The 12,864-nt window shown below is 30.6% G+C and overlaps 2 protein-coding genes across 4 annotated transcripts in view; one reads left to right on the top strand and one right to left on the bottom strand.

Annotated features, from left to right (window-relative positions):
- Positions 1-1,460: 1,460 nt before the first annotated feature.
- Positions 1,461-4,343, top strand: LOC112602532 (mitochondrial Rho GTPase). The gene is made up of 13 exons (XM_025350649.1): positions 1,461-1,665; positions 1,731-1,942; positions 2,040-2,090; positions 2,148-2,249; positions 2,324-2,365; positions 2,427-2,595; positions 2,784-2,904; positions 2,966-3,155; positions 3,224-3,356; positions 3,420-3,553; positions 3,614-3,820; positions 3,888-4,081; positions 4,187-4,343. Exons 1-13 carry the CDS (start codon positions 1,461-1,463, stop codon positions 4,341-4,343), a joined length of 1,917 nt encoding a protein of 638 aa, XP_025206434.1.
- A 1,637-nt stretch (positions 4,344-5,980) lies between these two features.
- Positions 5,981-12,864, bottom strand: part of LOC112602680 (mucin-17-like) — a 61,980-nt gene continuing 55,096 nt past the window's right edge. For 2 of the 3 annotated variants that reach the window (XM_025350885.1, XM_025350886.1), the window contains exons 10-13: positions 10,308-12,812; positions 8,102-10,148; positions 7,537-7,896; positions 5,981-7,165 (exon numbers count right to left, since the gene is read on the bottom strand). In XM_025350885.1, the coding sequence (XP_025206670.1) occupies positions 7,063-7,165; positions 7,537-7,896; positions 8,102-10,148; positions 10,308-12,812 (5,015 nt within the window). In that variant the 3' untranslated portion in view covers positions 5,981-7,062. The remainder of the gene's footprint in view (positions 7,166-7,536; positions 7,897-8,101; positions 10,149-10,307; positions 12,813-12,864) is intronic. The other variant, XM_025350887.1, reaches the window with a different exon arrangement.

The following is a 12,864-nucleotide window of genomic DNA, read 5'->3' as shown; positions in this document are numbered from 1 at the left end:
TGCAATAGTATAGGAACATGTAGTCATCATGTAGATACTAGGTACATATCAAGTGTTGGTAAAAATGTAAATTGTACTAGAATGTCATGAAATCATACATTCTATTATAATTAATGAAAAATAGTTTTTATACAGTAATAAATATTAAGTATAATATAATTCATAAATAGTTGGAAAAATAATAAAATTTATTTCTATGATGGAAAAATTTTGGAAAATTCTTTGATCATACTAAAATTAGGTATATTAATTATTTATTATGATTTTTGTTTTTTTTCTTTAGGCTTTTTTTTTTCTGTGATTTTTTTACGTATACCTTAAAAAAAATGTATGTACTATGTTAAAAAGAACAAGCATACCTATTAGGTATACTGTATTATAACCAACCATAAATCTAAATTTTAATTAAAATTATCTAAAAATAAAAGGTTATTTCACAATTAAATCGTGGGGTAAATTTGGACTTAAGTAAGTAGGTACGTACTTCAAAGTAGGTGTCTCAATTCTCAATTCATTATTATATACTTGTATATATAATATAGATACAAATTACAGACCACAAATTAACGTTAAAATTGATTTAAAAAACTTTATTGTGGTGTTTTCTATGGATAGGTAACTGATATTTGATATATAGATTATAATAATTATTAGTCCAATAATAAGTCAAAAATTAAAAAGAATTAAATGTGCTAATTAAAAATATGTAACATTTGGTTATTTTTTTTTTTTGATTATTTTTATCATGATTTTTTGTTGATTTATTTTTCCTTGGTTTTTTTCTTACAACCTATTTTAGAACTATTGACCACATTTCATAATTATTTAATTCCATCAGTCTTGAGTCTGAGATCCGGTAGAAGTGTAGAATAATAATATTATTATTTCGTGGTATAAATAGCTAAAAACTAAATTAACTTATATTAAACAACGAATTTATTTATTACTTTACTCGAGTAAATGAAACATGAAAACATGAGTGAAGTAATTTATTATTAATATTTAAAATTTTAAAATTTACTTAGCCAATTTTTAGACCGTACTTCTGTGTTTTTAGGTAAAGCGGTTATCCAAAGACGAATCAGCCGTATTTTTATTGGCCATACTGTCTTTCAGTAAAGTTAAATCAATTTTCTGTTATCAGTACGTTATACTGATTACTGATAGCTTTACTGTTTTCGATCGTTGAATGACCGAAATACTGGTGCCTAGTATTAGAAGTATCAAAAACAAGAATTTAAAATATCATTTTTATGGTTGAAGCCTTTTATTATTGTGTTGCTTATTAAAAGATCACCATCATCGTATGAGAATAAAATGTTCTAAATATTCAAGTGAGCTTATTACTAAAAATAACTTATGATTGTTGATACCACTGGTGGTTAACAATTAAATTATTTTATAATTAAATCTGTGTAAATACACTGTTCAACTTTTCAACAGTTGATGCTCAGTAAAAAATGTCTTCTGAAATGGGACCAAAACAAGCCGGGCGATCGGTACGTATTTTATTAGTTGGCGACAGGGATGTTGGTAAGACGTCTATCATATTATCTTTGGTCAATGAAGAATTTTTGGAAGAAGTGCCTGGAAGAGCTGAAACAATAACGATTCCTGCTGAAGTTACCCCTGAATTGGTGCCTACAGATATTATTGATTACCATGGTAGGTGTTCATTTAATTTATTAATTTCACTATATATAACTAACATATTGGTCATATAATTTTAGAAAATGAACAAGATAATGAAGAATTATGTGAACAGATACGTCACGCAGATGTGATTTGCCTGGTATTTTCAGTGGTAGATGATTCTAGCCGACAAAATATTAAAGATAAGTGGATGCCATTACTGAGGGACTGCCAACTAAACAGCGATATATTTCACCCTGTTATATTGGTTGGAAATAAAAGTGATCTCATTAATAGTATTTCAATGCATGTAAGTTTATAATAATCTGTAAGAAATAAGCTATCTAATCTATTATATTAACTATTAAAGAATTAATTTATTGAATTTGATAATTTCTATTTTAAAGCTTGTTGAAGATGTTTTATATGAATATCCAGAAATTGAAACCTATGTTCAAGTAAATATTATGAAATGTTTTAAATTGATTTAAATTAATTCTTTATGTGTTTTTTAGTGTTCAGCAAAAATGTTGATGAATATTAGTGAAATGTTCTGTTATGCCCAAACAGCAATTCTACATCCCACAGCTCCATTATATTCGGTTGAGGATAAAATTGTATGCTATACACAATTAGTTTGTTAAATAATTAAGTAAACATTTTTCAATAATTATAATTATTATTATTTCAGCTTACTGAAAAATGTAAAAGAGCTCTATGTCGTGTATTTAAAGTAAATCATAAATATTATTTTAAATTGTTGAATATTTATTATTTAAAGCAATGTGTTATAGATTTGCGACACAGATAACGATGGACTGCTTAATGATGAAGAATTAAATAATTTCCAGCGTCATTGTTTTGATTCCCATTTGCCTTTACAACAATTGAATGGCATAAAAACTATTATCAATATGAACTGTGAACGTGGAATTTCACCATCAAACTGTGTTACTCTTGAAGGTATTTTTTAAATGTAAATGTAATAAGTATTAGATTAAAATATTGATTACAGTATGTTATTTAAGTATAAGCTAAATTAAAAAATAAATATAATGAGGTCTCATAAGGTTATTTGAATGAATATTAATTAATGAATAATGCTGATACTCTAAAGTATTCTAATAAACAATGTTATTAAAAAAATATAGGGTTTTTGTTCCTGCATATGTTATTTATATTAAAAGGAAAAGCACAAACAACATGGACTGTAATTAGAAAATTTGGATATGATGACAATTTAAATTTTTCATACAGCTACCTTCATCCTAAGTATATTACACATATTAAAGCCTATTCACTTAATTATGTTAATACCATATTTGTTTTGTAGTTTAAAAGTAGATAAATATTGTACCATTGAGTTATCTCATAAAGGTGAATATTTTTTGTCGCGCTTATTTGAAATACATGACAAAGATAAAGATGATTGTTTAAGCCCTGTTGAGTTGAAATCATTATTTTCCATGTGTACAGAAGACCCACAACTTTTAAGGAAATGCATATATAATACAAATCATAAAGTAAATACATTTTTTTAAATTAAATTATTTAAGTTTTTATTGAATTAATGTTTATATAATACCATTAGGGATGGATAACATCACAAGGATGGCTATCTTTTTGGTCTTACTGTACTCTAATTGAAGCCGATACTACATTAGCATATCTAGCAATGCTAGGGTATAACATGAAGCTAGAAAACCAACTTTCAGGAATTCAAGGTAAGATAAAAATAAAAATAAAAAAGATGAGACAAAATTAATTCAATTTTTTTTTTTTTGCAGTTACTAGGAGTAAGAAAATTGATTTACAAAAGAAACAGTCCCAGAGATCAGTATATATTTGCCATGTGATCGGGAGCAAGGGAAGTGGGAAGTCGACAATATGTAAACGGCATGTCAAAACTGCAAAAATTGAAGTAAATAGAAATATTATGTTTGATGAAGACACAAATAAGATTTTTTTGAAAATATTTTAGAATCACTTGGAAGATACTGAGGAACCAAGTATAATATCAGTTAATCGTGTTCAAGTGTACGGCCAAGACAAATATTTAGTTCTGAAAGAAATAAAGCCAATTAGTGAAAATCATTTGACTAAAAAAGACATTAAATGTGATGTAGTGTGTTTAGTATTTGATTCTTCGCAGAGTTGTTCGTTTGAATATAGTGCACATGTTTATTTAGTAAGTTTAATCTTAGTTTAAATATTACATTTGTTTGCATCATTTAATTATAATTTATTATTTGCAGAAATATTATCAAAGCAGAAATATCCCAGTTTTGATTGTAGCAAATGATAAAGGTAGACCCTTAATGAAACAAGACTATATATTACAACCAGATCAATTTTGCAAACAGAATAGATTATCAGCACCGTACATGTTCATAAATTCAAATGAAGGAAAAAAATTATACTCAAATTTAGCTACAATGGCTTCCCTTCCGTATGTATTATTATAAATTTATAACTAAAAATTTGTATTAGAATTTTTACTAGATTTGTAAAGACAATCAATATAGAAGTCTTATTGAATTTTTATTATTTTTAGACATAAATACAGTCCAAACCAGTCTAGTCTTATTCCAAGTTTACGAGAATCAATTTTATTCATTTGGAAAACTGGTATTGGTGTAGCCATGATAGCTTTGTGTGGCGTCTTGGTTGGTAAATGTCTAGTGAAATCGAAAAAAGATCTGCTGAGTTAAAACCTATAAAATAGTACAATAATGTTGTTGTTTTTAGATATATTTTATTCCAAACATCAACATTTTAAATTTTCTTCTAATTTTTTTTTAAATTATCGAATTACTATTACATAATTCATAGTGTTATATTTATATTAATTGTATTTATCGTTAAAATTAGATATCAATTAATATTTATATATACATTTGAGTAACATCAGATGCCAATGTTTTGACAACATAAATATGTAAAAGTTTACATTTCCATGTGTAGTTATGTTAACCTATTATTATGATTACCTTTTACAAACTTAAATATTTTATTAATTAGATTTTGATTGTTTTTAAATAGAATGATTATAATATTATTACCTTTATTTTGTCTTGTTCTTAAAATTACAGTACCTCATGTCCTCACCCAACCTATTCATTTATACCTGTTTTATTAAATAGGTAATGATTTTTGATTTTGTGTGTAAATATTATTTTTAGTTATGTCTTACTATTATGATATTTATTACCTAGCGCGACTAATGTTTATTTATTGAAAATTAGATGAAATATTAAAAATGTAAAAATGTAGCAATAATAATCCTATAACAGCAACTTGGTTGTTTTTCAAAGCATAAGAAACAAAATTATTGTTTTAGTACTGTCATTAATTATAGAATATTCTATTATCTATGGTACTACTAGACAAGTATGAAGTATTTTGGTCAATACTTTGTTGCATTTAAATTATTTAATAAACCTCATCTAATAAGGTTAATTACTCCTTTTTGAAAGTATTCATACATACAAACTATATAGTAACTTTTAATGTAACAATAAACAAACATTTTATAACACTGTCTTGAAATACTTTGTTGGTTTAAAATGAATCCTTTTTATAAGTGGTAGGTTAAATGTTATTTCTATTTTCTATAATAGTATAATATTCAATAATTTTTTGACATGAATATTTCATTTGTCCAGGAAACAATTATTTAAAATTGGGTGTAAGTGTGTTATAAAATTCTGGACCTAAATTCATAAATTTATATAGTTTGAGTACTCATTAAAAAAACATCCATTTTTCTTTTTAAATAACCTTCAACAATTAATATAGTCCATTAAATTGAATAGGTAACATAAACAGTAAATAATAAATTTAAAAATAAAATTTGAGGGTGATTTAAAACCGTTATTAGGTATTTGAATTAATTTTTTTAAATATATACACTTATTATTCAGCCAAGCATAGTCGAGACAAAATAATATAGAATAACATTTGTAAGTAAAAATTATATTAAGATTTTCACAGATATTTCAGTTGTAACTTTCAGCAGTACAATAGTACAATGTACAAGGCATTAAGAATATATTTTTGTAAAAAAGAAATAATACATTTTGTAGGTAATATTAATATTATTAACTTGTATCACAAAAACGTCAGTAAAAATATTATTCACAATAAAACACACAATATGCTATGTATAAAAGTACAATATTTAATTTAAACAGTAGTTAATAATAATTAAAAAAAAAAGAATTCTATAATGTGATCTAAACATATATTTGTTCACATAATACATAGGTACTTAGTTTATTGGCAAAACATTATTTGAAATACATTCGTTTATATTAAGTAGATAATTTTTTTGGCCTAATTATAATATTAATTGTTAATCATAAACTTATTTTATAAGTAATAATATATACCTAAACTTATGAACAATATATAATATTTACATGTTATCTGTGTAGCATTGTTTATCTGTGTGTTCGAGAGGCAGAAGACGTTTCGAAAATAAAATTCTTTAGTATTTAATGAACAAACACGATTTTTCGGACTTGAGTTTTTCAAATATTTTTATAGATTTTCATAATATTTTTGTGATGTTTGTACACAATACACCTAAGTAGATAAATTGACTTCTGCCTGTTAAACTACTCAGATAAAAATCCAACGTTATAATAATAATTATATAAAACATTTTTAATTTCATCTTGGAAACCATGAACACTGGATCGGGCTTGGTTAAAACGAAATATAATATAATTGGGTGGATAATTTCGTACTTAATTCTTAAAAAATTACGAGTGAATGGCAGCGATTTGATGCGTAATACGATAAAAAATTTATTGTTAGAAAGAAATTCGGAATGAATTGTTTGGACGGTTAGATTTTTCAATTCAATACAAAACGAAGTATAAAAGTTTTATAAAATAGTATTTTTTGTAGCAATGTGGCGTGTATTGCTTACCGTTATGGCATTATGCATACAATTATATTATTTATATTACATATTATACTAAATTATGTTTTCTAAATTTATAAACGTATAGTTAAGTTAAATTTAATTCAGTTGTATAAAATCGCTTGGAAAAAATTGATGTAAACAATTAATGTTCATTCTAAAGGTGTCTTACTACAATAAATAACTAACCTATTTTTTTTTAATAAACTAAACGTAATAAATATAAAATACTCATTAGAACCAGTCTCCAATGTTTTCACGATGGCATACCATGTTTGTCTTTTGTTTTTTTCGTCGTAATAGTGATGGTATTTATGTATTGAGCAACGCAATGCCGCGAAAGTGGACATTTCGTGCGGTGTGGTTGATAATGAGAAAAAAATTCAAAAAGGTAAAATAAAAAAAAAATTGACGGTCGTCTACTTTTGGTTCTCGTTGCTCGTGTTATCGTTAACTGTGGTATTTGGCACTTAGTCGTTGAACGTTATTTTTCTTATTATTCACCTTCTTTTTTGGTCGACTGCTTCGGCCATCATTTTTCTGAGCAAAGGCTCTGGACTGCAAGGCTTAGGATCGCATTTCATTTTGCCGTCGGAACCGCATCTGAAAAATCGAAAACAATAGTTAATATATACTCATACAAAGGAATAATTTATTTTTGTTTTAATATAAAGTTATCTCGACAACTATATAATATTAATTATAACACCTATTATAATTTATAATTTATATAATTATTATATCTATTGATAATTATTTTATGGCTTAATATTTAATAGTATATAGATTTAAATATAATTTTTTTTTATTATTTGTTAAAATTTGTAAAGGCAAAGAAAGATTGATTGTTAACAATAATTTTCAATATTTATTTAGACCAGTAAGCAAAGTACTAACCATACAGTGTATTATCAACATTTATATCGCATAGCCGAGTTATAATATTATTTAGAAAAAAAATCTAGTATACTTACATGCACTCGAGACAAGGACCAGAAGCAATTCCTACGTCTTCGCCCACGCGATAAGCGTGTCCGTGGATAAGACATCCGGTACGCCTGGCTGCCCCTCGGTAGGCGTTGGCGAAGAAATGTGGTGGCACCATGGTTGTGGTTGAAGTGGTAGTCGTGGTAACGTTAACAGACGTGGCCTGGGCCACTGGACACTCGTAACGCGGACAACAGAAACCTTGTATGTTCTCCTGGTAGCATCCAAATATGGGTGGTGGGCAGCTCTGTTGTAGGCAAATTATATCGCCTCGGAAACAGAAACAGAAATCGCACGGGTCGTCTCTGGGCACTTGCTGAGCAGAAACATATATCTTGCCACCGTATCTGTATAAATTATAATAAAAATCACAATTAATCTATAAATATATTAAATATAAAATAACATCTTACACGAAATGATGTATTTCATGCGAGATAAAAACGTTCAAGTCGTATAAAAATAAGACTAATTACATTTGTCATAGAAAGGTGATTGGTAAATATCCCCCTACTTCAAACTGAAGTATAAGATAACATTGTCATCACTCACCTGCATGTGCCTGGCCCGTAAACTGCTTCATTTTCATCGTCATACTCGTCTGGAAAACCTTGATCTGGTTGCAAAGGCGCTTCGGATGTGGAATCTTGGTGGAATGGTTTTTGTGTCCACGTCGATTGAGGGATTGGCGTGTACGAAGGTTTGTGGGGGTAAGTTGCAAGTGGAGCGTTTGTAGAAGGGTTGAACGCAGGCGTTTCTGTATCCAGTGGTATGTGTACAGTGTCACTGGTTTCCGGCCGAGGACGTTCATTTTCGTGTTTGTTATCGTCTCCAACTTGGACAGGTGGACGGAACGATGAACTGCTCGATTCACCAAACCTCTTGTCACTGTCGTCTGGAGTACTGACTATTGGCTGGCCTGTTACCACCGCTTGTGTCAGGACTTCTGCTGGTACGCCCGAATCCGATGTGATTGGACTATTCACGACATCTGGTTTTTCTTCTGTGGCCGGCTTGACTGCTATCTCTATATCATGCACAGGCACCTCATGTTGTTCGGACAATGGTGTGTTGATCTCAGGCGTCTTGTTGTCATCGACTACTAAAGGTACTTCCGGTAATGGTGAGTCAGTACTTGGGTCGCCAGCGTTCTGAACTTGGGACAGGATCGGATTGCTAGGAGTTTCCGGTCCGTTGTTCGCCAAGTCTTGCTCACCGGAACTTGGTAAACTTTGTGTTGTTGGAGATTCCACTGGGATTTTACTATCATCAACTGTCGCTTCAACTTCGGGACCGTTTGATGATAAATCAGTAGATACTCCTTGTTCAACGGAATTTACTTCGGGTTGTGGTGGAATGTTTGGAATTTGGGTAACTCCTGTTAATCCGTCTGTATCGTTTTCGGACGGTAGGGAAATGTTTGCTTCCGTCGTAACCGAGGGACTTTCTGGCAAGATTTCGTTCGTCACATCTGTTTTTTGAGATTCTGGAGTACTGTTTACACTACTCACTGTGGTTTGAGATTCATTATTGTATTGATCCGGTAAGGAATCTTCCGGTATGATTGTTGATTGGTAATTATTTTCGAATAATCCAATTTCTTCATTTGAGATTTGAGTAGGTTTTGATGAAGTTTCTAATGAATTTTTAACAGAGTCCTTGACAGAGTAAACTGACGAAATAATGTCATCAATACTTGTTGGTCTTAAGCCATCGACGTTATTTCCGGAAACTATAGGGTTTTCGTCAGCTATAATTGTTGGCGTTTGAGTTCCTTCTTCCGAGGGATTAACTTCACCCATAGGCAAATCTGTTACTATATTAGTGGGGTTTGTGTGAGGATCTTCACTGGCAGATGGATTATTGGTCTCTACACTTCCTTTGTTATTTGTATCAACTTGTTGATTTACAATAGAGTCGTTAGGCTTATATGTTGTGACGGATATTGAGACGTCTGACTCGGAGTTTTGTTCTGGTCGATTTAGATCACTACCGAAAAGTACATTTGTTACTGCAGGTTCATAGTTCTCTGGTACTTGGGTTGATGGTGCTGGATAGTCTTGTGATTCGTTGACCGTGTTGTGCAATTCATTTTGTTCTTCGTTATTATTTAGCGTTTCTGGTTTGTTAGTTAATGATTGATCATCAGTTACGTAAGAAGTTGTTGTATAATCTACTCCAGTATTTTCAATTGGTTGAACACTTTCGATTGGTTTATTGTTTTCTTCTGGTTTATCACCATTGGCTGGGTTTTCGTTGACTATTGTTTCAAGGTTAACAGCAGTTACTGATACATCATTTTCATTATCTGTGTTTACAAAATCTTCTATTGGCCTGTTAGGAATTTCAGTATGTGCTGGAATCTCAGTCACACCGATACCACCTTCAGAATTTATGTTAGAGTTCGAATCGAATTGAGATGGTGATAAAGTGTTGTATTCTTGAGAAACTTGAGAATTGGGTGTGCTTGAAACTTCCTCATCGGTTTGAGGTTTTTCGTCAACTTCACTTGGTTTATCTTCTAATACCACGGTGGATATTAATTGAGGAGAACCAAGTTGATTATGATTATCAAATAACATTCCTTCTATGCCTCCTTCTGTAAAATAAAAATTATAAGATGTATTTTACATTTAATTTATGTCGTGTTTTTATTCAATTTGTACTGGAAATGTTTTAATATACCAAACAATTCCAGTAAAAATATTCTTGCATAAATATTTATTTAAACTCAATAAATTTTCATATAATAACTTACCACACATGTATGTTGGGCAACACCACGATTCGTTTCCTGGGTGTAAAGGTATACAGTTTTTGTGCTGAGGTGGTGCAGGTGGGCAGTTTACAGAAGTACACGTGACTATACTATTTAAACACTCACATTTTTCATGACACGGGTTAGATTTCGGCACTTCAGCTTTGTGTGCGTAAGTCACAAAATCGATCAAACAACTTCCCTCTCCTGGTACTCCTGGTTGTACGTTTTCATAAGATTCTGTTACCACGTCACTATTTTTGTCCACATTAAATGTGGTTACTTCACTTACAGAATCTATTGGGCCATTTGTTATAATCGATTCTGGAGCATTTGATGATTCACTATAAACTGATGTAGTTATATCTATAACGTAATCTGGCGTTTTCGATACAAATGGTTTGTCAGAATGTTGTAGACTTTCAGACGGGTTTCCATTATTTACTATAGGAAAAACGTTTAATTGTTGTAATTCAGTTGGCGACTGAGTTGTATATAACTCAGATTCAGTATTTGAATCTTGGTTTATATCATTAGGGCTTGGCTTATATGGTACATTGGTACTCGCATCTACATCATTGATAATATTTACACTCGAAGATTCTTGGATAGGGTTATTTGTTGAGCTATCATCCTCGTTGTACTGAGTTGATCCTTCATTAGAGCTTAGTTGTGGTACAACATTTTCAGGTCGATCATTATTTACGTTAGTTTCAACATTATTAGATGGATTTACCGATGGACTTACTTCATTTTCAACCATTTGACTTCCAGGTGCATCTGTAGATGGTAAATCACCATATATATTTGTTGTCACTAAATTGTCTGCATTATTATCTATATTACCTGAAATTGCTTGAATAGTTGCACTTTCAACTGAAATGTCTTCGTATGTATTTTTAACTGGTTTTTCATTTAAAACAGTTTCTATTTTATCAGAAGATGGTGTAACATTATCAACGTTATTAAGATATGATGCAGTGCTCGTTACAAAATTGTTTTTTTCATCTGATGAAGTATCTGGGTAAATTGTCGTCTGATCTACAATTTTGTTAACATTCTCGTCTTGTGATTGTTCCTGAGGAATGAAGCTTTCATTGTTTTGTTCAGGTGTATCGCCATTGTTATTGTGCAATACAGGCAATTCAGTTGGATTGGAAACATCTTCAGAATTTTGTACTCCAACTATTTCAGTTGGTACATAATTTTCGGAGGATTGATTAAGTGAGTCGTTTGTCGAAAAGTTGTTTGGTGTTTTCGTTTCATCTTTTGTAGTTGTTAGTTCACCAGAATTAATAACTTGAGGATGTACTGAAGGAATATTATTTTCAACTATTTGCTGTTGTGGCAAAGAAGTAGTAATATCATTTGCGTGTTCATCGGCAGACAATGGATATTTATTTGTGGACGTTTCTGATTCAGTTGGAGTTTCTGTTTGATGAGTAATAAGTTGGTCTATTGAATCGGCATTAAGAGCGCTTTCTAATTCTTCATCTGAATGTACGTCGATGGGTTGATTTTCTTGAGATGAAGGGTCGTCTACCAATACACCGTGATTTATTACTTCTGTGTTAACATCATAGTTTATTTCAGTCGTTGGTGTAAGCACTGGTTCCAAACTCACTGGATTGTTAGATCCAAACTTATTATCATTATGTTCAGCGATAGCAGGTAATTGTTCATGAGAATTAACTAGATTATCTGTCACGCCATCACTATTACCTTTGTTATCAATTGGCTTCAAATTTATTGAATTTTCATTATTTTCTTCATTAGCTTGCGGTACCACATTTTGGCTTTCTGTGACTGTTTCAGTTTGTTTTGCTGGTAATATATTGGACGTATCAGTGTTTTCAGTAAACGAAGTTTTGTCATCAGCTGATGGTTTTAGAACTTCAACTGTCTTGTCTTCGTTTTTTTCTGTAGAAGAATAATTATCACTGGTATTGTTTTCATTGATTATTGAAGTCGTTTCTTCTCCTTTAACTTGATTATCTGAGGATGGTGGAGATGATGTAGGTGACACAACAAAAATAATATTTTCTTCATTTGGTTGTTCTGTTGATTCATTATTTTCTGAAGCTACTGGTGATACTGGTTGTATAGGATTACTGTCAGGTACTTTATTTTCTAATTGTGGACTTTCAGGTGTGGATGAAATTTCGGTTGAAAATGGAGTTTCCGATTGGGAACTATCTTGATTTATTTGTTCTATTGGTGTCTTGTTAGATTCTGGTTGGTTATCTGTTCCAGAAGTGCTGTCAACTATTGGTTTGTTTTGTTCAATGGGTTCATTTTCTACTTTTGGAACTTCAGTTGCAGATGTATTCTCTGACTGAGGACTATCCTGATTATTTTGTTCTACTGGCGTCTTATCAGATTCCGGTTGGCTATCTGTTCCAGAAGTACTATCAACTACTGGTTTGTTTTGTTCAGTGGGTTCATTTTCTACTTTTGGAACTTCAGTTGCAGATGCATTCTCTGACTGAGGACTATCCTGATTATTTTGTTCTACTGGTGTCTTATCAGATTCCGGTTGGTTATCAGTTCCAGAAGT

This window comes from Melanaphis sacchari, unplaced genomic scaffold (genome assembly GCF_002803265.2).
Source record: "Melanaphis sacchari strain LSU unplaced genomic scaffold, SCAv2.0 Contig8_pilon_pilon, whole genome shotgun sequence".
NCBI classification, from domain to species: domain Eukaryota; kingdom Metazoa; phylum Arthropoda; class Insecta; order Hemiptera; family Aphididae; genus Melanaphis; species Melanaphis sacchari.
The sequence above is the reverse complement of the archived record's forward strand: the minus strand, read 5'-3'. Positions and strand labels throughout refer to the sequence as shown.

What these genes read in the sequence shown, in the direction of transcription:
- LOC112602532 (XM_025350649.1), top strand. Translation starts at nt 1,461, where the DNA reads ATGTCTTCTGAAATGGGACCAAAACAAGCCGGGCGATCGGTACGTATT. An exon ending in TCAAAACTGCAAAAATTGAA is followed by an intron (nt 3,554 to 3,613) that starts GTAAATAGAAAT and finishes AAAATATTTTAG; the next exon opens with AATCACTTGGAAGATACTGA. An exon ending in ATAGTGCACATGTTTATTTA is followed by an intron (nt 3,821 to 3,887) that starts GTAAGTTTAATC and finishes TATTATTTGCAG; the next exon opens with AAATATTATCAAAGCAGAAA.